Raw genomic sequence first — 12,610 nt, forward strand, 5'->3', positions numbered from 1 at the left:
AACATAACCATGGGTAGTGGGTCTTTTGCCAAAAATAATCTTCAATAAGCTCCTCTTGAGAAGATTATGAGATTATTATAATCTGCACTTTAGATTATATAATCTGATCTATAATCTAGCCTGTTTGTTTGCCATCTGGATTATTTACACTGGATTATATAATCTGGCCAGATTATAATCCGAAACAAACAGGCCCTGAGATTATTATAATCTGCACTTTAGATTATATAATCTGATCTATAATCTAGCCTGTTTGTTTGCCATCTGGATTATTTACACTGGATTATATAATCTGGCCAGATTATAATCCGAAACAAACAGGCCCTTAGTTTACTTTTATACTACACCGCAACAAATAAAAACAAAACGGAGGTAGTATATCTCAAAACCTTTTTTTTATCAGTTTCATTTTTGCAAGGGCGGGATTCGAAATTTGAAGTTCCCTTCCCCTCCTCCCGCTAGAGTCTGGTTGTGTGATCCAGGAAGGGGAAGCGCCGCCCGCTACGCTTGATCAATAGATCCATTCACCCGGGGAGATTCCCGACCGTGTGCTCGTGTGTGGAGTTGAGTTGTGATGGAGGCCACCTCCCCGCATCCTCCCACCACCATCCGCCGGAACCCACCCCGCCGCGCGAGGCCTCCCCCGACCCCGCTCGCCGGCGACAAATCCAAACCCTCCCCCCTCTCCCGCCTGCTCGAGGGTGAAGCAGCGTTCGCCGCCTCCGTTCCCTGTCCACCGCAGGAGGAGCGCCTCAAGGTGTTCCTCCGCATCCGCCCCCTCCCGGACCGCGATCGAAGCCGGCCACTCCCCGCTGCCAAGGACCCGCGCCGGAAGCCCAAGCAGGTCGGAGCCCCCGGGGAGCTCTGCCTCGCGCCCGACGGACCCAACTCCGTCGTCCTCACCGTCCCGCGGTCTAAGCTAGTCGACCCCAAGCGAGGCCGCACCGAGGTCTTCGACGGCTTCTCTGCCGTTTTCCCATCCGACTCCACCCAGGTGCTTTGCTAATCCTTCATTTTTTAAAACATGCAACTGATCCACCATGGAGATAATTCCCCATTTTTAATTCTGATTAGACCTTGTCTAGTAGTTCACTAAAATACATAAACTATACTGTTCACAGAATATAGTTTAAATATAGGTATGGAGATGAGTAAGCTATATACTGTTCCTTTTTCCCCGAACCGATGCATTCCCCATTTTCATTACTCAACATATAACGGAAACGAGTAAAATACATTTTCAATCTTTTAGCTTGTCTTCCTGTGTCAACCCATATCATAAACTTTTAATGTATGCCTTTTAAAGGTTTATTCATCGTTGAGGCATCTGTTAGGCCATCTCCTATTTCACCACTTATTTCAAACTTCACTATGCAAATAGTGTCAAACAATATCATCTACAATTCGCGTCCCATATTTTTCACGATTGGAGCACCGCCTGGACGCCTAGGCGAGGTAGGCGGGCAAGGAGCCTAGGCGTTAGGCCACCGCCTGGACGCCTAGGCGACGCCTTAAGAATAGAGTCCATTGGAGACAACCTTAGGTTCTAACGGTCTGAAGCAGACCCGATTCAGCCTTCTTCAACCTCGGTTCACCGAGCAGGGAGCTCGGACGGCGGCGAGGCGCACACGGAGGGAGGTGTAGGAGCTCGAGGTGAGCATCGACGCCATGGCGGAGGTGGTGGAGGCCATGACGGTGGTGGAGGTCTTCCAGACGCAGTTGATGGACTGGCGTATGGAGTCCCGCGTGGTGGGGAAGCGTAGGGAGCATCACACGAAGGTGGAGTCGAGGAAGAGGTAGCAGGCGAAGGTGGGGGCATCAGGGTGCGCTAAGGCAGTCGGGTGTCAGGCGGCAGCCGTCGTCGAGGTCTGAGACACGCAATGGCGGGTGCCGACATACAACTCGATGAAAGTGGCGGGTGCCGTCGAGGTCTGAGACACGCAATGGTGGGTGCTGTCGATATAGCTCGCAATACTAATGACGACGTACGAGCAACACACGCTTTGAGCCGTGCCACGGGTCCAACAGACCACGATGACTGACGTGTGGGCCATAGGAATCCGTTAGGATCTAACAGAGACTCGGACGGTGAATAAGTCCTTAAGAGACATACTTCAATGTTTTCAAGTCGTCTAGTCAAACCTAGTCGTATAGCTACCGACTAGTCGACTAGTCATGATTAGTCGTCGACCAGATTGACTAATTGAGCTAGTCGTCCACATGTTTCTAGACATGTATAGTATATACAATTTACAATACACAATACAACAAGCATCAAGATTGTGACTTACCTATGTGTTTACTGTCCATAACTCAGTACAACAAGCAAAAAAGCACACTCACCATCTAAGGATGTGCTCATCTTGAGAGCGGGCACTGAAACTTGCGGTCGGGGTGGGGGGGCTGTGGCAAGACGGGCGCCCGCCTGGAACTTGCAGGCTGGGGCGGCTCTACGTCTTCGGCGGGCGGCGGTAGCGGCTCTACGTCTTCGGCGGGTGACGGTAGCGGTGGCTGCGTCCTTGTGCTGTGTTGGCGGTCGCTGTCTTGTGGGGCGGCGGCGGCGCTCTTAGCGAAGGACTGTGGGAGCGTGAGTGGGTGTTTGGCGTCCATCGCTTCAAGCTTTTGTTATGTGCCTGTTGGCCAACCCTAGAAGCCCACATTTGTAGCCTAGCTCCAAAAGCCCATCTATAAAGACACGTCTAATGTGGTTGCCCTAGTTCAAATCGAACAACTAGTCGTGACTAATCGTTGACTAGTTTTCTGGTCGAACTAATCACATCGGTGGGTCTGGTTAATCTCGATTAGTCGGATGACTTAAACATCGCTCCCCCCAAGAGAACCAACTGCCCCTAGATTGGTGCGGGTGGAAACTTAGTGTTCAAAACAGTGTATTCCTCCCATGAAGCCATAACAGTTGGTAAAGCCGAGCTACTTCACAAGATTTTGGACCACAACAAAATCACCCTTTTTGACCAATCGATGCTCGAGTATCTCTTCGGGTATTGCCACTACATCTTCAGTTATTGTAGAAGTTGGCAACTCAGTGAAAACAGGTGTATAAGCTGGCACACATGACTTTAGTTGAGAAACATGGAATACCGGGTGAATTTTGGCACCCACTGACAATTAGAGTTTATAAGCTGTCCTTCCAACCTTCTCCAAAATTTTGAATGGCCCAAAGAATTTAAAGGACAATGTAGCACGAGGTTTGTTGGCCATCAAAGTTTGTGCGTATGGCTGCAATTTCAAGAAGACTAGCGCCCCCACTTGAAACTCTCTAGCAGAACGATTTTGATCTGCATAACATTCGTATTTATGTTGAGCTCGAGCCAGATTGTCTTTAATCATATTGTGGGATGCTTGTCTTTCCAACAACATATCCTTAGCATCAAACTGGTCACCCTCAAGTATAGAGGTAACAAACCTGTGTTGGGCTCCACTCCATACAATGCTTTAAAAGGAGAACATCTCAATGATGAGTGGTAGGTAGATTTATAGCACAGCTCAGCTGAGGGCAGCCAATATTAGAGCCTGCTTAGGGTTTCAGGGTTAGCCCCTTGTAATTACTGTCATACCCTTGTTTAATGGGCTAGGCCCAACAACTCTTGGTCTACATATACATGTCCCAACTCTAGTCAGGGTTTCCCATTCTAACTTGGTACCAGAGCCAATTTTCTCTCACCCTCCCTCCCACCCCCAAACTCGTCGTCCTCCTCTCTGCCGCAGGCCTCCTCCTTGTTCGACTGCCCCCTCTGGCCGCCGGATATCCCCCATTGGCACCCCCTTCCTTAGTGCCTCTCCTGGGCAGGACCTGTCGCCGTCGCGGTTGGTGAACTCACGGGCGTGGGTCTTTTCCCCCGTCGTCGCGACCCTGCTCCGGCCTCCGTCCCCCTCAGCACTGTTGGCCTTCTCAGCGCCGCCGGCCACCTATGCGTCCCTTGCCTCTCTAGCCGTCGGTGCCGCTCGCCCTGTCTCCGGCGGCCCATGGACGACGTCCTGGCTGGGCCGTCCCTCACACCGGAGTGGCCTTCCACGGCGCACACGACACCTCCGCCCCCACCTCTGGCGCGCGCGGTGCCCACCAACACGTCGACGCGACCTTCAATGGCGCGGTCGCGCACCCATCCTAGATGTTCGCCACCGCCACCTCTGGCCACGGCGCGCGTGGCCTCCCTGGCCCAACCTCCGGCGCGCGCGGCGACCCTGCCTGCACCAACCACGGCGCGCGCGGCGACCTTGCTTAGCTCGCCCCCACCTTTCTTGCCAGTGCCGCCACCTTCCTCTCTGTTGTCTGCACTAGTGACGACCTCGACGATACTCTGGCCGTGCCGCCCCTCTCCTCTGGCAGCCGCACCACCCCTCCCCCCGACACTGTTGCTTCTCTAGCCAGTGCGCAGGGACACAACCCGCAGCACGCCGGTGCCGGCGGTCTTCTTGTTGCCACCGCGGCCTGCTTCATTCCCTTGTTTTTTGCTCCTGCTGCTCTCGGTTTTCTCGGCGCCGCCACCGTGCCGACTCTCTACCCCAGCTCGCACATGACCCCGACTTTCCATGGTGTCCTTCCTCCTGTTGCCAGGGGACCTGCCTTTACCCTCGCCGCCAATGCCACTTCTTTCTCGGCTCCGCCCAGTTTCGCCGCGATCGCTGTGCGCATCTTACTTCACTGGCCAGCTTGTCCGGGGCATTTTCGTGACCTTCGATTGGGTCATGAACTCTATTCTTCGTGATTGCGTCGAGCTCCACCCTCAGGCGGGCCGTCACGTGCCTGGACCACTTGTCTTCTCCCGTGCTATGGTCGCCTCCTTGGCGATGGAGCCCTTGTTGTCTCCCTCCCCTCCTAGTGGCTCTATCGGAGTCCCTCCCTTAGCTCTCTCCTCGCACCTTGTGCCTTCGCCCCCCTTTCCTCTCCCACCGATTGGGTGGTCGATTCCGGAGCCTCCTTCTACACCACTCCTACCACCAACTCGTTATCCCACTACCATCCCCCGCACCCCTTCCATCCTCCCTCTGTCGTTGTGGGAAACAGTTCCACCCTGCCGGTCACCTCAGTAGGTGCATCGGTTCTTCCAGGACCCTTCTACCTCAACGACGTTCTTGTCGCTCCCCAGTTGACTCATCCCCTTCTCTTGGTTCGTCGCTTCACTAGTGACAACCACTGCTCTATGGAGTTCGATCCCTGGGGGCTCACCATACGCCACCTTCCCACTCGCGCCGTGCTCGCTCGCTATGACAGCTCCGCCACCTTCTACTCTATTCACTTGCCATCCACTTCCCCCACCAGTGTGTCTCTTCACCACTTCCTCGGCATCACCGCCGAGCGTCGGCCCCAGGGTCTCTTCCTCCACCAGCGCTAGTATGCTCTCGACATCCTAGAGTAGGTTGGCATGTCCGACTGCAAGCCCTGCTCCACGTCTGTCAACACTCAGGCGAAGCTCTATGAGGACGACGGGCCCTCGGTCACTGACACGACGTTCTACCGGAGCCTGACTGGCGCTCTCCAGTACCTGACCTTCTCTAGGCCTGACATCGCCTACGCTGTTTAGTAGGTGTGCCTCCACATGCACACCCCGTGGGAGCCCCATCTCACCGCTCTCAAGCGGATCCTACGCTACCTCCGCGACTCCCTCGACTACGACCTCCTACTTTGACCCTCCCTGATGTCAGAGCTCGTGGTCTACACCGACGTCGACTGGGCTAGCTATCCCGACACCGGTCCACTTCCGGTTACGCCGTGTTCTTAGGTGCTAACCTCGTACCCTGGGCCGCTAAGCGACAACCCGTCGTCTCTTGCTTCAGCGCAGAGGCCGAGTGTCGCGCTGTGGCCTATGGTGTGGCACAAGCCTCCTGGCTACGACAGCTTCTCCAGGAGCTCCACAACCCCTCCAGCGCGCCACCCTCGTCTACTGTGACAACGTCAACGCGATCTATCTCTCCACCAATCCCATGCATCACCAGCGCACGAAGCACGTGGAGATCGACCTGCACTTCGTCCGCGAGCGTGTCGCTGGCGGTGACGTTCGGGTTCTCAGCGTCCCCACCACATTGCAGTTCGTCGACATCTTCACGAAGAGGCTACCATCGAATGTATTCGTCGATTTTCGATCCAGTCTCAACATCTGTACATGATAGAATTGAAACTGCGGAAGGGGGGGGGGGTGTGTTAGAGCCCACTTAGGGTTTCAGGGTTAACACCTTGTAATTACTGTCATACCCTTGTGTAATGGGCCAGGCCCAACAACTCTTGGTATATTTATACATGTTCCAACCCTAGTCAGTGTTAGGGTTTCCCATTCCAACTGCCAAGAATACCACTTAGAAGGTGTATGATGAACAACACATCTTAGAAATATCTCTAAGCATTGATTGAGCCTTTTTGTTTATCCGTCCGATTGTGGATGGTATGCTAAGCTAAGGTTCAATGTAGTACCCATTTTTTTGAAGAGTCCCTGCCAAAAGTTACTGGTGAACACCCTGTCTCAATCTAAGACAATTGATTTGGGAACCCCACGCAATTTAACCACCTGATCAAAGAAAATTTGGGCCACTTGCTGTGCAGAATATGGATGCCTCAAAGGAATAAAATGGGCATATTTGGACTGTCTATCAACTACCACCACGATCACTGTATAGCCATTTGAATTTGGAAGACCTTCTATGAAATCCATAGATATGTCTTGCGACAGGTTCTCAGGTATAGGGAGAGGTTGTAGAAGACTAGGGTATTTAAGTGCTTATGTTTGGACTGCTGACACACTTTGCACTGCCTGATATAAGAATGCACATCCCTTTTGAGGCATGTTCAGTAAAACAGCTTCTTCAGCCTTTGATATGTAGTATGCACCCCTGAGTGGCCTCCTAATGATGAAGAGTGAAATTTAACAGGTGCAGCAGAATTTTTGAGAGGTTTATGGTCAGATATCTCTTTAGGAAGCCTTCTAACAATAGCATATTGGAAGACATCCTCCCACTTTTTAGGAACTAATATTCTATCCAATTTTCCAATATTGGACATTCCTGATTATTGTACCATGCCTATAGACCACCCCAGTCATCGACTCATCGTCAACTCTCTTAACTCGTGGAAGTGAATTAGGGTATTAAACAACCCAGAGTATCTATGTACCCCGTTGTTTCTATTCCTTTCTTTGGCATATCTATTTATATTGATGTCTTCTCCAATCAAGAAAAGGTAGTATGTACTGTACCTACTAGCGTTTTAGCTTGACTAAAGGTCAGGTCCACTTTCTTCACAGCATGATATCTTCGCGCAAGTCATGAACCCACTGGTGGATGACTTCCTGGGCGGAAAGAGTGGCCTTCTGGTTGCAATGGGTCCCACAGGCTCTGGAAAGACTCACACCATCTTTGGTTCCCCAAGGAATCCTGGTATACTACCCCTCACGCTGAGGAGAATCTTCAACGCACAAGGCGAAAGCAAGGTTTCCAGGAAACCAACGCGGTAAAATATGTTGTTTTACATGCAGTCCTTAGTTACATTTGCAAGCTATGGTATGGAAGGAACCTTATCTTGACGTTTCTTTTTCTATGACAATAACAGGTCATTTTTCTTCTCGATGTTTGAGATATTTTCTGAGGGAAAAGGGGAACGCATTCTTGACTTACTGTCTGATACTGTGGAGTGTGTTCTTCAGCAGTCAGTGATTAAAGGTCTTCAAGAGGTAGTTCCCAACCAAACACCTTGAACACTCTTGATAGGACTGAGTATCCCTTGACTGTGATTTCAGTTTGAATTGCATTTATTGTTGTCACCTCCTGAGAACTCCATGGGTGGGAAGGTGATGTGCAAGTCTTGTGAGAAATTTGCATTTCTTGCTGTTATTTGGAATCGTGATATCACATGAGTGTCCTGGAAGCTGGAAAGTACATGTCGTTGAATTGCATCGTGGAAGAGACTGATATGACTGATATATCTGTAGCAGACAATAAGTTGTTAACTTAAATTTGTTCTGCAGGTTTCCCTTTCAAATCCTGCAGATGCTGAGAGCTTGGTTTCACGTGGTATGCTAAAGCGCAGCACGGCTGCAACAAATGCTAACAGCAACTCAAGGCATGCTCTTGCAGTCTTGCTCTCCTTACGAATATGTTCCCTTGTTCTTTCGTAATGAATGTTTTTGGTCAGAATATACTTGTGTACCTTATAAATCTTTTCTTAATCATAACAGACATAGTAAGTGTTTTCACTAGTAAGCACCACTATTTGTTTGCTTCTATCTAGGCCTTTCAACTAACTTTTAAATTATGTTTATAAATATGATGTTAAAGCGACCTTCATTTTGTATTGCAGTCGATCACAGTGCATCATTACTATACGTGCAGACAGTGAACATCTACTTAGTAGTGCTGTTCTGACCATAGCAGACCTTGCTGGCGCAGAACGGGAAAAGAGAACTAGAAATCAAGTCTGTTTCTCCATCAGCGTTACTTTGTAATATGAAAAAACAAAGGTTCGTTTCTGAAAAATGATTAACCGTTTGTTTGCAGGGTTCAAGGCTGTTAGAAAGTAACTTCATCAACAACACATCCATGGTTTTCAGTCTCTGTTTGAGGGTACTGCCAAATGGCTTTTCTCCCGAATCTCTTCTTTCACTGGCAAAACACTATCATTCACTCATTTGCACCTTTGAATTAATGAAGATGTGGTAGCCTGTTCACTAACTCTTTTTCGTATTCGTAATTGCAGTCTCTGTTAGAACATCAGAAAAACCAGAAGAAACCCTTGGAAAAGCATTTCAAGAATTCCATGGTGATGTTTCTTAATTCACTTAAAGTAGTAGTATCTAAGACTATTTTATAACTGAAATTTCACTGTCAGCTTCTGAATCCTTTTGCCATTTCGATAGTTGACAAGGTACTTAAGAGACTACCTAGAAGGAAGGAAGAAAATGACTTTGGTATGCTACTTGGACCTGAAATTATCACTTGTAACATAGAAAGTATATTAGTAAATTTGTTATGATCAACACTTTCCAATGACAATAGTTTCAAAAAATGTAAACAAAAATTTGCTTGCAAAAAGTAAGTGTAAAAAATTTGAAGGCCTTGCAATATCCATAGCTCAAGCAAAAAGAAGGGAGTTGGTTGGCTTTTAGTGCTACATTTGTTTTGTGCAAGAGATTTTTAGTGCTACATAACACTGTTGCTAACCCTTTGGTGCACACGTTGATTCTTGTGTGCTTTAATCTTCACTTTATTTATATGCTCTTATTTTTCAGATCTTGAATGTGAAGCCAGGGGATGATGATTATTTGGATACATCATTTTTGCTTAGACAAGCATCTCCTTACATGAAAATAAAGTACTGCTACTCTTTTTACTGCTTTACTGATCCGTTTCCTTTTCTTTCGCATAATTGAGTAGAATAAGGCATAACTAGTGGGAAAGGGTGGTATTAGGTATTTAGGTTACCTATTGGTGCAAATCATATCACTGTTTAGAAGGTTGATAATTGTAACTGTTGGATAGAATAGAAACCCTAACTCTAAATTAGAGTAGACATGTGTGTATTTATTAATAGAGTATGGGCTGGGCCAAAGCCCAATTACACAGATACGAATACAGTAATCCAACACCCCCCGCGGTCGCAACTTTAGCCTGTGCAGATGTTGAGACTGGATCAAAATTCCGAGAACACCGTGAATAGGAGCCCCTTGGTGAAGATGTCGGCGAACCGTGAAGTAGTCGGGACACGGAGGATGCGGACATCGCCGACTGTGACACGCTCACGGACGAAGTGAAAGTCGATCTCCACGTGCTTCATGCGCTGGTGTTGCACGAGATTGGTGGAGTGGTAGACCATGCTGATGTTATTGCAATAGACGAGGGTGGTGCGCGTGAAAGGGCTATGAAGCTACTAGAGTAGCTGACGAAGCCAAGAAGCTTTGGCCACGTCGTTGGCCACAATGTGGTACTCGGACTCAGCGTTGCAATGGAATATGATGGGCTGTCGCTTTGAGAACCAGCAGATGAGGTTGACACCCAAGAATACGACGTAGCCAGAGGTGAACCGGCACGTGTCGGCTCGGCTCGGCTCAGAGCGGTTCGCGAGCCTTGAGCGAGCCGAGCCAAGCCAAGTTTTCAAGCTCGTTGTTGCAGCGAGCCGAGCTGAGCTGGCTCGTTTCGGCTTGCGAGCTGTGCCAAATTAACAAATCTATAGAATAACGATGGATATTGGACAATTTTAAAGATATCCGACTCGTTCCTTATCCTTTAATGATGGATATATGACAATTTAAAATTTAGGTTACTTATAATGTTGAATGAAAATTATATATTTTACATTTATATACTATTAACTCACTATATAATACAATATTATTCATCAAGGGAAGCTCGCGAGCCGAGCCGGCTCGCAAGCCAACTTTGAGCCGAGCCGAGCCTACTTCTTCAGCTCGTTGAGTGAGCGAGTCGAGCCCGATCACCCAACGAGGCGCACCGAGCTGAGCTTGGCTCGGCTCGTTTCCAGCCCTATAAGTGTAGGCAACCAACTCAGAAGCTGGAGAGGACTGAAGGAGGCTGTGATCGAGGGTGTCGTGGAGGTAGCGAAGAATTCGCTTCTCAGTGACGAGGTGCGGCTTTTGCAGGGTGTGCATGTGAAGGCACACCTGCTGGACGACGTAAGCGATGTCGGGTCGAGCGAAGGTGAGGTACTAGAGAGTCCCGACGAGGCTTCGGTAGGCTGTCATATCGCCGACTGGGACACCGTCGTCGTCGGAGATCTTCACCTGAGTGTCAACAGGCGTGGAGCAGGGCTTGCAGTTGGACATGTCAGCTCGTTCCAATATGTCGATGGCATACTGGCGCTTGTGAAGGCGATCGTGTGCTGGAGAAGGGCGGCACTAGATGCTATGAGCATGATGTCGTCGACGTGGAGTGTGATATCCTGGCCCCTGGGATGGTGATATCCTGGCCCAAGGCTTAATATAATTAATAGAGTACTCATATCAACAAGGTGCATCTTTGTTTTCAACGCGTGACCATCGGGTGGACGTGGCGTGGGTCACGGTGTATGGCGACTGTATGGTGCATCGACGACTCATCATGGGAGCGGGCTAGGGCATAGGGTGACTCGTCGGAAGAGTGGACCGCGAAGGACTGTTGCTAGTAGACGCATCATGAATGTTGCTAGTAGACGCGGGCGGGATCGCCAAAACGAGCTGTAGGTGCCGGAAGTATGAGGTCATGTGTGGTGCAATCGATGGTGGATGGTCCGCGTACGTGGGCGATGGGGCAGCACGGGGCACGATCGAAGGCGATGAAGCCACGCGTGGTGCAGTTGTAGATGAAGGGGCCACGCGTGGCACGATTGAAGGCGATCCGCGCGGGGCATGGTCGAAGGTGATGGTGCAGCGCAGGGGGCGACAGAGGTCGCCTAGATCGGTGGTAAGGAGAGAGGAGGGATGCCGACAAAATCGGCATCGAGGAGAGAGTCGAGGTCGGGGGTGTGGAGGAGCTAACAAGGGGAAAATCGTTCTCATCGAAAACATGTCGAGAGATGAGATGCATTGGATGAGAAGATCGAGACATTGATACCCCTTGTGATCAGATGAGTAGCTGAGGAAAAGGTAGTGAGTGAATCGAGGCACAAGTTTGTGGGGAGCGGTGACATAGGTGTTAGGATCGCATTCACAACCAAAGACGCGTAGGTCCATATAGGAAGGGACTATGCCGAAGAGGGCGAAGAAAGAAGTGGGATGACTAACTGTCTTGGAGGGGAGGCGGTTTAGGAGGTAGGTGGCAGTGTGGGGACCCTCAGCCCAATAACTAGCAGGAAGAGAGGCCTTAAACAATAGGGTGCAAATGAGGTTGGTGATGGTGTGAATCATGCACTTGGCCTTGCCGTTCTTAGGGGAGGTGTAAGGACACGACATCTGTAGCTATACGCCACACGAGGGAAGGAAGGCACGAGACGTGGAGTTATCGAACTCTCGCCTATTGTCACACTGAACACCCTAGATAATGCAGCCGAATTGAGTAAACACCCAAGCGAAGAAATGAGAGGGTAGTGAAGGTGTTCGACTTACGACGGAGGGGAAAGGTCCACATGTAGTGAGAGAAGTCATTCAAGATGACCAGATAGTACTAGTAACTGGAGATGCTTGGTATCAGAGATGTTCAAAGGTCACAATGGACGAGATCAAAAGGGACGAGTAGTTCGGGACATTGAAGAGGGGAAGGGTAAGCGAGTGTGGCGCCCAAGCTGACAAACATGGCTAGGCGAGGCAGCGTTGCTGCGGGGGCAGGGGATGGTTGAGGTGCCTAAGACTCTGTAGAGGATGTCGTGGCAGCGGTGGCCAAGACGACGGTGCTAAGTGGAGGTAGAGGCATCAACGACTAGGGTGTAGGATGTGACAACATGGGATGAGGAAGGTGGGGTGTGGAAACTAATAAGATATAGGGGTCCAGAGCTGTCGCAACGGGTGACCACGATACGAGTGGTAAGATCTCGTATGGTGAGTCCCTAGGGGTCCGGAACTTTATGTAAAATTGGTTATCGGTGGTGAAGAGATGAATCGAGAGAAGATTATGTATGATGATAGGAATAACAAGGATGTTGTTAAGATACAAAGGACCAGAATGAACCGTGTCACCT

At 49.7% G+C, this 12,610-nt stretch overlaps 1 protein-coding gene across 2 annotated transcripts in view; it reads left to right on the forward strand.

Moving 5' to 3' along the window:
* Positions 1-401: 401 nt before the first annotated feature.
* Positions 402-12,610, forward strand: part of LOC103655001 (kinesin-like protein KIN-6) — a 29,342-nt gene continuing 17,133 nt past the window's right edge. Inside the window, exons 1-9 of one of the 2 annotated variants that reach the window (XM_008681823.4) lie at positions 402-994; positions 7,254-7,459; positions 7,559-7,679; positions 7,974-8,068; positions 8,306-8,420; positions 8,503-8,568; positions 8,702-8,764; positions 8,862-8,912; positions 9,234-9,316. In XM_008681823.4, the coding sequence (XP_008680045.1) occupies positions 575-994; positions 7,254-7,459; positions 7,559-7,679; positions 7,974-8,068; positions 8,306-8,420; positions 8,503-8,568; positions 8,702-8,764; positions 8,862-8,912; positions 9,234-9,316 (1,220 nt within the window). In that variant the 5' untranslated portion in view covers positions 402-574. The remainder of the gene's footprint in view (positions 995-7,253; positions 7,460-7,558; positions 7,680-7,973; positions 8,069-8,305; positions 8,421-8,502; positions 8,569-8,701; positions 8,765-8,861; positions 8,913-9,233; positions 9,317-12,610) is intronic. The other variant, XM_008681822.4, reaches the window with a different exon arrangement.

Source organism: Zea mays, chromosome 4, assembly GCF_902167145.1.
Source record: "Zea mays cultivar B73 chromosome 4, Zm-B73-REFERENCE-NAM-5.0, whole genome shotgun sequence".
In the NCBI taxonomy this organism is placed as follows: domain Eukaryota; kingdom Viridiplantae; phylum Streptophyta; class Magnoliopsida; order Poales; family Poaceae; genus Zea; species Zea mays.